At 39.0% G+C, this 12,896-nt stretch overlaps 1 protein-coding gene across 9 annotated transcripts in view; it reads left to right on the top strand.

The window, feature by feature from the left end:
- Positions 1-316: 316 nt before the first annotated feature.
- The window catches only part of relch (RAB11 binding and LisH domain, coiled-coil and HEAT repeat containing), a 32,863-nt gene continuing 20,283 nt past the window's right edge, over positions 317-12,896 (top strand). For 4 of the 9 annotated variants that reach the window (XM_015037860.1, XM_015037859.1, XM_015037862.1 and 1 more), the window contains exons 1-12: positions 317-882; positions 5,361-5,450; positions 8,502-8,573; positions 8,743-8,798; positions 8,920-9,033; positions 9,237-9,431; positions 9,756-9,850; positions 10,017-10,125; positions 10,225-10,382; positions 11,461-11,536; positions 11,617-11,712; positions 12,472-12,495. In XM_015037860.1, coding sequence (XP_014893346.1) covers positions 429-882; positions 5,361-5,450; positions 8,502-8,573; positions 8,743-8,798; positions 8,920-9,033; positions 9,237-9,431; positions 9,756-9,850; positions 10,017-10,125; positions 10,225-10,382; positions 11,461-11,536; positions 11,617-11,712; positions 12,472-12,495 — 1,539 coding nt within the window. In that variant the 5' untranslated portion in view covers positions 317-428. The remainder of the gene's footprint in view (positions 883-5,360; positions 5,451-8,501; positions 8,574-8,742; positions 8,799-8,919; positions 9,034-9,236; positions 9,432-9,755; positions 9,851-10,016; positions 10,126-10,224; positions 10,383-11,460; positions 11,537-11,616; positions 11,713-12,471; positions 12,496-12,896) is intronic. The other 5 variants (XM_015037861.1, XM_015037867.1, XM_015037866.1 and 2 more) reach the window with 5 other exon arrangements.

The following is a 12,896-nucleotide window of genomic DNA, read 5'->3' as shown; positions in this document are numbered from 1 at the left end:
AAAGATATATCATTTAATTTCAGCAGGTTTTCTAAATTAAGACGGTACAACAATCATTTGCTCGTATTTTTTTGTATTTGCTTAAGCACTTGAAGAGCAGAAAAATAAACATCTTTATTTACAAAAGTTATATTTTCCATTTTTGACATGACACTAGCTAGCATGAGCTGTCAACTAACAATCATGCCCTGCCCAGCTACCTCGGAAATATCCAATCACTTTTCAACATTCCATTAAAAGGGCGGGCCTTAAGAAGACGTCTCCAAAATTTAGCCAATCGTAATGTCGTATTCTTTCCCCACCTAACCATACACATCAGTATCCATTCAGGAAGACGGCTCTCTGATTAGCCTAGCCTGCCTGGGTTTAATATATATATTTATTTATATATATATATATATATATATATATATATATATATTGGAAAAATGGCGTCGGTCAACCCATTTGATGTCAGTGATTCTGAGGAAGAAGCAGAACGACGTCCCAATGAGACGGTTGACACAGAAAGAAGCCCGAGCGAGGGGGCGCCAGGTCCACCGCAAGGCAATCCCTTCTCTCCGCCTGCAGATGCCGAGCCTCCGACACTGCTGCTGTCTAGCAACCGGACAAGCCCCAGCGGTGAGGGCATGTCGGTTTCGGCCGCGGCCACATCCACTATGGCAGGCGGTGTGGAGACGCGGGTGTCTGTGGATGTTATCGCTGCTCAGCTATTGCGGGACCAGTACATTCTTACGGCCCTGGAGTTTCACACTGAACTGCTGGAAGCAGGCAGGGAGCTTCCGCGGCTAAGGGATTATTTCTCCAACCCTGGCAACTTCGAGCGACAAAGCGGCACTCCACCTGCCAAAGACCAGGTGCTCGGACCTGGAGGACCACTGAGTAAGTAGCGTTAGCTCATCTTGATGCTACTAGCAGCAGTTTTCCAACCCTGTCTTTACTGCGGTATCGCATAAAGATAACTCAGTGGCTCGCTAACGTTAGCTCAGAACCTGGCTGTAGTAGTCAGTTGATCTCGAGATCGCAGCTTTCTGCTCCTGCCCAAGCCCTTGAGGGCCGCAGTCATCAGACGGGTTTTGTGGGTCAGTTATCTTGGCAGCTAGATCAGTGCCTTAGGTCATGATGAAAACCCTTTAACTTGACAGATGACGATCGATTGAAGGGGGTAGGCAATATTGTGACAGACCGGTTGTGATGGACCTGGTGTAATAAAACACCCCTTTCTTCAGGCCACCTGCAGGTCAGAAGTCAAACAAACTACAACTGCAGAGCAGTCTTTAGGAAAGAGAGGTCTTCTTGCGATACCTGCCCTTAAATTAATTAGTTGCAGATACTCCAAAAAATATATTTTCTGTCAACTTTCTCAACATGCAAGGACTACCTTGCATGTGTTCATCTTATTCTGTGCCAGACTCATACAACAAAATTAAATTAGCTGTTGCATGCTGTATGTCTTAAGCATTCTCATCTGCTTATGGGGCTTCTAATAGAATAACCAGTGTCTGAAGCTTGAGAGTCTGTAGGCAAACACAACATGCAAATAATTACCATAGTTACTGTCTGCATCACAAATAAACCTTGTTGTTTTACTCTAATGGCATATATGTAGCCTTACCTGTTGTGAAAAGGAATGACTGTCATGAGATTCTTATAAAAAGATAACATTGACCAGAAATACAATTATTTAATTTTATCATGATATCCGAACAAAACTTTAGGACAAAAATATTTAGCATTATCTGACTGTCTTTCTTTAAAACAAAACATCATAACGTATCCATTAGAATCTGTCATATTTTATTATTGATCAGAGAAAAAAGGCCGACAAAAAATTGATTTAAATTTCCTAGTATTCTTAAAAGCTTTTTTGTTTAGAGTATTATCCCAGTGTGTCCTGCGATTTGTATAGTAATAAAAGTACAACTCAGCCAGACATGCAGCTACAAAGTAAAGGTGACCTTTGACCCGGGGGAGAAAAAGTTGACAAAGCTTTTGTTTAGCCCTATGAATGGAATTCAGCCACACTGCACCAAAAATAGTTCTATGAAGCTTCCCCAGGTCAAAGGGCATCATATTGACTGAAGAAAACTCAATGGGGGAAAAAAAAAAAGTTCAATTGTGAAGACGGCGTTGGGGGATGGTTTAGAATTTGAAAATGTTCTGCTGATTTTAAGTTACTGTTCTTTTATAATATGTTGTCCTAGTATCTTGTTTATTGTCTCAGAACAGACCCAACTTTGAGTTCCTGAATTATTTGAATTACTTGCAATATTTCTTTGTTGTTTCTGGTAAAACAGATTGTTTCTGGATCTTGCTGATATAGTTCTAAATCACAGCCATGGATGCGATTCGGCTTGAAATTTAGAAGCAGTAAAGGCTTTTCACTGTGCTCCAAATGTGATGGTCGTAGGGTGTTATCAGAATCAAAGCTAAGGAAAACCAGAATCCCAGTTTGGTTGTCATGCAGGACGGCCAGTACTTCAGAGTGTTCTCCTGTTATCTCGGGAGGCTGCTGTGTTGGCATCCTCTGGGTGTCAGGTTCTTGGTGTCCTTTGGGTGTCAGGTCAGCAGTTTAAAACTGTGCATTACTTGAAGATCAAAGCAGAAAACACAAACTGACTGTTCTACAAGTCGGACACAGAGAGCGCTCTAGTAACTGGATGAAACCCACAAAAGGTGTGGAGGACGACCACCTTAAAAATAAGAAAGTCTTTGAAAAGCGTGACGTACCGAGACGTCTCCCGTATTGTGGTACTGACAGGACTGTCAAATGGGAATATTCATCTTGGTCTTCATAGCTGCTGATAAAATATGACATAGAAGAAACAAAACTCTCGACCAGAGTAGAAAGAAATGGAAAAAGTACTATGTTCATGCAAGAGGGAGGACTTTGACATCACGTCATGTTTTGTTTCCTGCCAAATCCAACAGCAAGACCTCAATAATAATTTTTTTTTTCCTTTTATTAGGAAATATTTATTTTATGTAAAATCTATTGTGAGATATGAAAATATCCACCAATATTCATATCACAAAGAAACTAATTAGTGGCTTAGAATCTCATTCTTTCAGAGGAGTAAAATTCACAAATGTCATGTGAGCTATAAAAGTCAAATAAAACCCATTCTTCCTCTGCTGACCAGCTATAAATGTTTTCGATGGGGCCAGTCAGAACACAGAGCCCGTGTCAGCTCATCATGTGCAGCTGATCGCAGCGAGAGGGGAGTGACTGGGCCGCTGCAGCAGCTGCTGCAGCCGCTGCTCCCGGCCACATGACACAACAAGACAATCCCCACCCTCTTTTAATCATCAGCAGGAAGGTTTCAGAGATGTTCTCTTCACTCCAGGGCTTAGTAATCAAATTGTTTTTTGTTCATATGACACATTTTATGGTGTAATGGCCGTATGTGCGCTTTTGGAGCAAGAAAAAAAAAAGCTGTTCTTACCTACAGACATAAGCTGCACACAGAATGAGTTTCATGTTGTGCTCAATGTTGAGATGCAGTCGGTTTGCCATAACTACCGACTTGTTTTATGCATCTCTTGATCCAAACAACAAAAAATTTGTAATTATTTCAGTTTTTTTTATTTTGTTTAGTTTTTCTGTTAGACTTCTTCTGGCGATCTGAAGCACATTTTTCCTCATCACCCTTGTCTGAGCCAAACTAAACATGCCACATCCCGACAAGGTGTGAGTTTTCGCCTTAAGGCACGTCTTAATGTGACAGCCACAAAAAGCATGGACATTGCAAAATAAGAAATTGGAATACAAATACTTTCTTGCTTGTAATAGTAATCTGGAACCCGTTTAAGCTAAAAGTTCTCTTTGTGTGGGTAATTACTTAACATGATTGACAACAATTTAATAAAAAAAAAAAACATTCAATTGCATGCACCTTAATTGGAGACACTGTGATTAAGAGATGATGAATGCCAAAATACCAACCAGCGTCCAACCAGTTTATCTTTGTTGATAAACTGGTTGTACTAACGATGCAAGAGGATCATGTTTCTTTTATATCAGTTTAGGTTGGAAATGAACCCTTTGCATCAAATTTTAATATTCCCTTTAAAGATGACCTGAGTAAATTTGAAATGCAATTTCAAATTATGAGTTTATTTATCAAAGGCAACAAATTCCAAACAAACATGAATCTTTTGTCATTGGGCAGAAATCTTTGCTAACCTTTTTTTTTTTCTTTTTTGTTTTGGCTTTATAATTATTCACATTGGAATAGTTATATTCCAATGTGGATTAAACATTTAAATATTTCTTATTTAAAAACTGCTTTTTATATTTACTCAGGTGTCATGTGTGGCAAAAAATGAGTGACATCTGTAAGGGGCAGCGTTTTTCACAGCACTGTTTATTGTTGGACCAGTCCCAGACTCCTTCAGCCTCTTTCAAAATCTACTCTGATTTATGTCTCAGTAATCTTACTACTGCCCCATTTGTCCCATGATCCATTGTAAACCAGTATTATTCTTGCCAAGAAGACTCTTCATTAAATTAAATGAGCTTGTTGGCAACGTCCTGGTATCGTATCTGGCCCCATTTTTTTTTTTTTTTTCAAATACTGCTTTGTTTCTACTCAGTGCTTGTTTATTGGCTGATTAGGCATGTTCATTTTGATTCAGGCATATAAAAGAACCACTAAATGCCTGATTCTCATTAAGGAATTGTGATTTTTTTTTTTTTTTTTTTTGTGCGTGTACATTCAATTTCTCTGTTGTGGTGTGATGAACGGTTCCTAACTGAATTCTCGATAGATGTATGAGATGTATCTTTTTTGAAACTGTATTTTAAAAGACTTAAAACATAAAGTAAACAAGCTTGACTTTTTTTTTTTTTAGGCCAACACAACAACATTTAGCCTGACTCTGTCCAGTCTGTGGATGATGGAACAAATGCATTGCAGTGGAAAGAAAGCCAACACCATTGACAAAGCAAACCGGGCAGCCAAGCTCAGTGCAATATGATCCTGAATGTGCCTATTTATCAGCGTTATCGTTCCTCAAAAGTTTTAAGTTTGTTTTCCTTCCCCTATGCTCACTTTCAAAGTTGCGTCCGTTTCTATTGTGTTAAGCAAAATCTTTTTTTTTTTTTATTACAGTATATGTATGCGCTGTGAGGACTTTTCAGTTTATCCTAATCTCTGCTTTAAAAGTTTATATGAACCAACTCTGTCAATGTGTGAAGGAGGAGGCTGCTAGATTTAAAAGGGAGTGTCTCTGAAGCACTTTCCTAATTCATTGCCACATTTCTTAAGCTCTGTTAGCTGGGAAATTCTTTGCGTAACTGTTGCGATTGATGTTACTCCTTCTCTCACTGCTGCCTCTGTGTCCCTGTTTCTATGCAGATCGAGCAGGCAGCATTAGCACCTTGGACTCTCTGGACTTTGCACGTTACTCAGATGACGGCAACCGAGAGTCAGACGAACGGGTGGCAGGTAAGATGAACCATAGCGTCGGGGATCCAAGCAACGACGGCCGTTTTACCTTTGGGGAAATAAAAGAGGGCAGGAGAGGAGAAATGGGCCAATACATCCCATCAATATCTTCAGCTCCTTTAGCATGCTTGTTACAGAATAATTGCCTAAGTATGCAACGTTAAATATTCCAAACTTTTTGAATTAGCACTACCTTGAATGAGTGGTAGAGGTACATTTAAATTTCTTGTCAGATTTTGGGGCTTTGTTAAGGTTTTTGGAGCGCCACCTGAATTCTCAAACTTATGGTGTCAGCCAGTGGTATTTTTGTCACTGTTTTTTTGTTTGTTTGTTTGTTTCTTCTTTATAATTGCACTTTCTTACCACTTTGGAGCTGTCAACATTTTTCATAGTTGAATAAATTTCTAATTGTGTCTTGCCATTTCACAACTGTACATGTAAAAGCACCTGCTCGAGCATTAGCCTTTTCTTTGTTTTGTTTTTTTTTAGGTACATTTGGACGAGTAATTGTAGGTTGTTCACAAGGAATTATTTATTTTTTTTTTTATTCTCTTTGTGGTGAAAATGTAGTCTTTATCTAAAGGATGTTTTTAAGTCGTAGCATCAGTTACATGTTAGCATCCACAATGCATAAAATAGAAGATTTAAAATTAACTGCATCATCTTTTTGCTGTTGTCAGCACAGAGCCCCAAATGCCCAAAGTCATAACTCTAGTTTTGTTACCAAAGCAGGACATTTTTCTGAAGATCTCAGCTAAGGCTATCTTGCAGATGGACTCTATGGGATCATTTCCAATAAGCTACAGTATTATTGAAAAGTTAATTTATTTCTGCAAATCACGGTAATTAAAAAAGTAAAACCTGCATATTGATCGATTCATTACACACAGAGAGAGATTTATTTCTAGCACTTATTCTGGTCATTGTAATAATTATTGAAACCACGTCAAATTCCTCAGAAAATAGAAATATTACGTCGGATGAGTTAAAGACAACAGTTTTGAATGTATAAATGTTGGCTTTTTTAAAAAAGTAGGTTTGCAGTATACACATTCGGTACTTGATTGAGGCTGCTTTTGCTTGAGTTACTCCGTCAGAGCAGCGTTACACGGAGGCGATCACCGTATGGCTCTGCTTCAATGTTATGGAAGCCCAGTTTGCTTTAATAGATGCCTTTAGCTCGTCCACATTGCTAGCTTTGCTGTCTCTTGTCAACTTGCAGGCAGTCCTCTGTAGATTCTCAGTTGGATTTAGTTCAAGTGAGTCTGTGTTTTGTTGCTCTTGAAGCACTTGCTCTGACCACACCTTATGAATCTTTTTTTTCACAGCGCAGTCAAGGCTGTGGCAATCCATGTTGCTCACAGACCTTTTTTTTTTTTTTTTTTTTTTTCAACTACACTGTTTTCTTCCACTCAACTTTCTTCTACTTGAGAATGGCACTCTGAACAGGCAGTTTCTTTAGCAGTGAGCTTTTTGTGGTTTGTCTTGTGGATACTGCATGTCAAGCCTTCAGGTTGAATGTGGTCATAAAACCCTGTTTCAATATTAAAAATGTAAATTTTTAATGGGTCTAATGTAAAAATTTAATTTCCTGGAAAACAGAATTTTGAGTTTTCATTTGCTCTTTGGTGTGATTTTCAACATTTCCAGATATAAATTCTTGAAATATGTCTCTAATTGTGTAATGAATGTTACAAGTTTCACTTTTGTAATTGCGTTACTAAAATATATGAACTTCTGTGCTAATATTCAAATTTAATGAGATGCATATACATATTAAGTTCACTAATGTCCTTTTAGTTTGGGTCTTTTATTACTTGATTAAACTCAGAGACATTGACTATCAGATACAGTTATATCTATCATGCAGCAGAGATTTTGGTTTCACATCCATGAATGATGATTTGATAAAAACGATTATTTACAGACACCCTTTCTGTACAAAATGTGCACCTCCACCCCCACCACCACCACCACCACTTTGATCCATACCTGTTGTCATCTCCCACAAAGTGCTCTTCTTGTTAAAACGCTGCCCCCCCAGCTGTCTGACTCTGGGTTTTCTGGCTTTCTCCTGACGTTGATCAAACCCCAGTGAAATTCTGGACAAGTCACTCCATCCAGACTAGCTTTTTGTTTTGGTTTTATTTATTTATTTTATACCTCTCCCCGTTATTCAGTTCATGGGTTTCCATTTTGTTCAGATTGCAACCTGTGCACTCTTCATCTGTAGAAAAGGTTACATGAGATTATGATTAAAAAGACACAAGTTTGTATTGCAGGAAGAACTTAGGTTAACTTTTACTTAATAGAGAGATACAATCAGAGCGAAACAGATTTTCAGTGCACAGATATGCAACGTTGTTTCCTTGCTCCATTGCTTATCACTTCTTGCGTGTGTTCTGACTCTGACGTGTGAATCTTGTTTGTTCCCTATTCTTTTTTTTTTTTTTACGTTAGATTAGGAGCTTTATTGCAAATAAAATATTTTCTCCTCATACCTGCTGTTTCTCTGTAGTTTGTAAGACATGAGAAACAATTAGCTAATTTGAACACGTTTTTGAAAGATAAAAAGAAAATATGACTCTGAAACTGAAACAAAAACTGAATGATTTGACTCCTTTTTCTTGTAGCTCAGAGCCGATTTGTTGATGCAGCAATGCTAGAATCTGTGAAGAACAAGTTCCCTGAGCAGCATTGTCCTTTGAGCGCCTGGAAACCAATTGCCTAGGAGGAAACCTAGTGTCAGACAGCTCCGAGATTAGAGAAAGTAAAAAAAACAAAAAAAACAAATTGACCACCATTTACAAATTTGATGGCAGGAAAATCTCCTGCCTGTCAATAAACCTACAGGCAGGTTTACCATGATCCTCTGCTGCATGCATTTTTTTTTGTTTTTTTTTTCTATGAACCCATGATCTGCATGCTTTTTTTTTTTTTTGCTTCATTTGATCTTCAGTGTCATATTTTCAAATGCCCCATCTTTGTTTAATTTTGTGCCCTGTGTTTGGTTGGATCCACTTCCTGTGTGTGTTGTCATTTCCTGTCCAGTGCTGGAGTTTGAGCTACGGAAAGCAAAGGAGACCATTCAGGCTCTGCGGGCCAACTTGACTCAGGCAGCAGGTGTGGCGTACTTTTAACTTCTTCTCCACCTCAACCTTTTCTTGTTACAGTTTTCTCTCTCTCTTTTTTTTCATTACGAAGAACTTCAACGAAAAAGCTAATCCTCAGTACTGGTTCAAACATTTTTTTTATTTATTTTTTTTTTTTTTTCATTTTCTCAATTTCTCAGAGAGTGAAGTGGCATCTCAGGAGAGAAAAAACTTCAAATCGAGTCCTGAAATCCAGGTGGGGAAGCTGTCGAAATAAAGTGAAAGGAAAATATTAGATTCATTCTTTAAAGCTTCATGAGATGTAACCAAAAAAAGCTCTAGCTAAACTTTCACCCTGTTCTTTTCTCCTTCGTCAGGAGCCCATCCGCCAACTGGAGAAAAGAGCCTTAAACTTCCTTGTGAATGAATATTTATTAAAAAATGAATACAAACTCTCATCCATCACCTTTTCTGATGAAAACGATGATCAGGTAAAAGCTTTTTCCGTTCATAGGTTATTCCAACAAAAGATTTTCTTTTATTTTGAAGGAAAATAACATCCAACTGGTGATTTTAAGCACATTCACAGTTTTAGATCAGTTATTTAGATATCTTGCCGTCCCACGTATGATCTTATAAACGACATCCGTTCCCTGAATGCTTCCTTCTTGTTCTGTTTCGTATTCATCTCCAGGACTTTGAATTGTGGGACGACGTCGGTCTCAACATCCCAAAGCCTCCCGACCTGTTGCAGCTCTACAGGAACGGTGGCAGCACGCTCTCCTCTCCAAGAGATAAGGTGGACGTGTCTGTCGGTGTGGCTTTTGGCGACCTTCCAGGAAACTGTGTCGTACGAGAGCCCCAAAAGAAGCCTGACCTGTCACAGCAGGTGTGTATAAGCACTTTTCTGTATATGTGTATTTACAGTCTGATGGCTTCTATGCAACGCTGCATTGATACAGTATTTCTGGGGAAAAAAAGCAGCCCCAACTATTCACTTGCATAAAAATATTTTTCAGTTGGTGGAATTTTCTGTTTTAAAAAAAATCCCTTCTGTAAAATTTAGATTTTCTGGGAGTCTGAATATCTGTCTCGATCTTCATCCAACTCTTATAAAACCAAAGAATGTTGCTGAAGTCACTGATTTCTTGCTATACGTAATACACTTTTATTTTTTTGCCAGAATTTCCCATTTTTTGTGTGTTTTCTCTAGCAACAGTCAGAAGTTGTACAAGAACTGGAATACCAGCTGAACCTCCTGAACAGTGAGAAACAGAGTCTTGCTGAGCAGATAAAGAAACTGCAGAGGTAGCTGCTTGCACTCACTCTGGGGAATGACATCGTCTCCTGTGCTGCTGATGAGCCTTTCATTCATTTTTTTTTTTTTTTTTTTCCTATGGCTTGTTTTTAGTGATGCTTCAAAAACAATATCAATATTTCTTTTTTTTTTTTCTTTTTTTTAATTGCTTCACAGTGAGATTCAGATCCTGAAAAAGAGCGTCTCGTCTCCGCCTCCAGCCACTGTGGAGCTTTGCTCCTCCTCTAGCTCCTCAAAGCCCTGCTCCACCAATCCTCCTTCTGTGGTGTGTGGCTTCTTTACTTATGTGTACAAATTATATAAACATATGCCTGTGTGTAACTCTCTAAGTAAGTTTTTTTTTTTTTTTTTTTCTTTCTCTCAGCCTTCTTTAGATAATGGTCAGTATCTAGACATTCGAGGGGTGTCGGAGGCTGGAAATGACCTCGTATCGACCTCCACTCAGAACACATCACAGTCCCAACAGCAGACCTGCAACAGAGCTACGAGTCAACAACGCGTCCAGTTTGATCAACCAAATAGGTGAGTGGAAATCTGAGGAAACGTCACCTCCATATGTCCTTTTCATCCATAATGATTTCACTCTGAAGTTAGTCATTACATTACTTGTTTTACTTCATTAAATCTAAAATCTCCTGTCTGCACACGTACCCAGAGCTGATTGTCAAACTCGTAATTTTTCTCAACACAAGAGCTCCAGATTCTGTGAAACACAGTTTTAGATTCTTTAGTTTTCTATGTAGACCAAAGGGCCACGTGAGTATGAAGTAATTTTAAAACTCACCATTACTGTATTTTGATTCTTCTGTTTATGTTTTGCTGTAACTCTATAAATTCTACAATAAAGAACAACTTCTTTACGTCTTTAGTTTTTTCAAGGGGCCACAACTAAAGTGAATGTTATCAATGTATATGTCTGGGCAGCTTCAGTGACAGGCCTTTTTGTCCCAAAAAGCATTTGTATTTATTATTTTCTCTTCCAATCAAAAGCAACCATGGCTAAGTTAAATTGATGTTTAAATGCTCTAAATATTTGAATAATATCAGGTATAAAATGATCCCAAAATTAACGGATGAAACCATTTTTTTTTGCGTAGTTGCATGGTATGTCCACTAGATGGCGGTAGAGATCTGGCTTTGCAGACAGGATGGACAGGCTGCCCTCTTGTGTGAAAATGCAGATTTCTGCTCTTGCTGACAGAGGATTTTTATTTGGTCGTTGTTTCAGAATTTCTACCTCTAGTCCTTTCACTTATAACACTTAATGCCTCACCCAGTACAGAATCATACCTGTTTTTCCTGTCTATAACTAATGGACTGGATTCAGTTGAAGGCCATTCAACTTATATTCTCACAATACTGTTCTAATGTCTTTTTGCTCTGACTTAATTTAGCAAATTTTGTGTGCAAGGCAAACAGCAGTTACATGCGCACGTGGCAGGAGTTTAGCTCTCTTGCAGCTTGGCTCTGTTTGCACCTCTGTCATTTTGTGGTCGGAGCAATTGCCAAGCCCCTTTTTTGGGGGGTGGGAATTAACAGGAGTTGTGGAGCGCTGCACTATAATGATGGTTTCCAACGTGACTTTTTCCTGCCATTCCAGGAAGTTATCCCCGGCCTTCCAGCAAGCCCTGCTGTCTTTCTGCAGAATGTGCTCCGAGAGTCGACTCGGAGCCGAGGTCAGCGACACAAAACAGCGGGAAGTGGATCGATGCATTTCAGGGCAGCAGAAACTGATGCGTGTCCCTCCTGCCTCCAGGTGTCTCGCATAGCAGACAGCGAGGAAAGCGTGATGCTGATGCTGGGCCGCTGTCTTCCTCACATCGTCCCCAACGTCCTCCTTGCTAAACGAGAGGTAACCCTCCCACCCACCACATCTGCTGCCCCTCTGCGCTTCTCTTCCTCGCCACCCTGTATCCGATCAATCACATGCATCTTGTCTTAATATCCAATAGATGCACACAGAGCAGCAGGACTAAGCAGGGGGATTGTTTCGGGGAGCTCCAACGACTTGATGTTCTTTGTTCGAAACCTTTTAGTCTACATAAACTACAGATTTATTAGCTTATTTTTGTTATGATCATTTTTATGTCTATATATTTTAGATATCAGACTTGATCTCCTTATCAGAATTTGCTTAACTTAGTTGAGCATGCTTTCACAATTTGACGTTGCTGAAAAGTATTTTCCTTAGAGTATACTTTTTTTTTTTTCTTGCATATGTTTTTCCTTCAAGTAGTAGACGAAACCCAGCATACCTGTAGCGTGACGGTGCACACTGTGTTGGAGGCTTTCAGTCTTCTGGAGGATGGTTTGTTATTTAAATGTCAACCCGCAAAATTTGCGCAGCGTTTTATAGAGTTTGCTTAGCAAATAAACATTCTCAGCCTGTAAATCTCCTGCTGTCTTGTGTCTCATCTATTGATTTTGAAATGTCATCCTGCTTTGAGGAGGCATTTGGTTTCACTTTATCATCCTCATCGTCATTTCTCCGCTGCTACTTTGGATTGGTCTGTCACATTTTTGCTGGCCTTTTGCCTCTTCACTGGTTTTTATTTCTATTCCTCTCTTCGTCTCACTCATTCTCTCACTCTCATGCATGCCTCTCTTCTAGAGAATGGTTTCACATCTTTGCCAGGTGAGTCTTTCACGCACTCATCTGCATGGTTCTGACGTGTAGATTCAAGCGACTTATGGCCAACTTTCCCTCTGAAGCTACAACTGCTAAGAGCGGCGACAAATAAGTGCATGAAATAAGTAAATGCATAAAAGAGCGCAAGTAAATCCAGAGTTATTTCCCATAGCTTAAAAAAAATTCTTGAGTTTTGCTATCCTGCTGTACAAGATTGCCAAAGTTTAGCAGTTTTAGCTTTTTAGGGGTTTTGTGTGATTTTTCCTGCTTATTTTCCACTAGTTGCTGAAGCTTTTCTGTTCCTGATTGTTGGAATATTCTGGTTGAAAAATCCATGCCAGTTAATTAATCTTTAACATGTTTTCAACAAGCACAGTTGAAATCAGAAATGTACACTCACCAAATAA

The sequence above is a fragment of the Poecilia latipinna genome, unplaced genomic scaffold (genome assembly GCF_001443285.1).
Source record: "Poecilia latipinna isolate Pla-1442-1.1 unplaced genomic scaffold, P_latipinna-1.0 Scaffold421, whole genome shotgun sequence".
NCBI lineage: Eukaryota > Metazoa > Chordata > Actinopteri > Cyprinodontiformes > Poeciliidae > Poecilia > Poecilia latipinna.
Note: the sequence above shows the minus strand (reverse complement) of the source record. Positions and strands in the feature narration are given on the sequence as shown.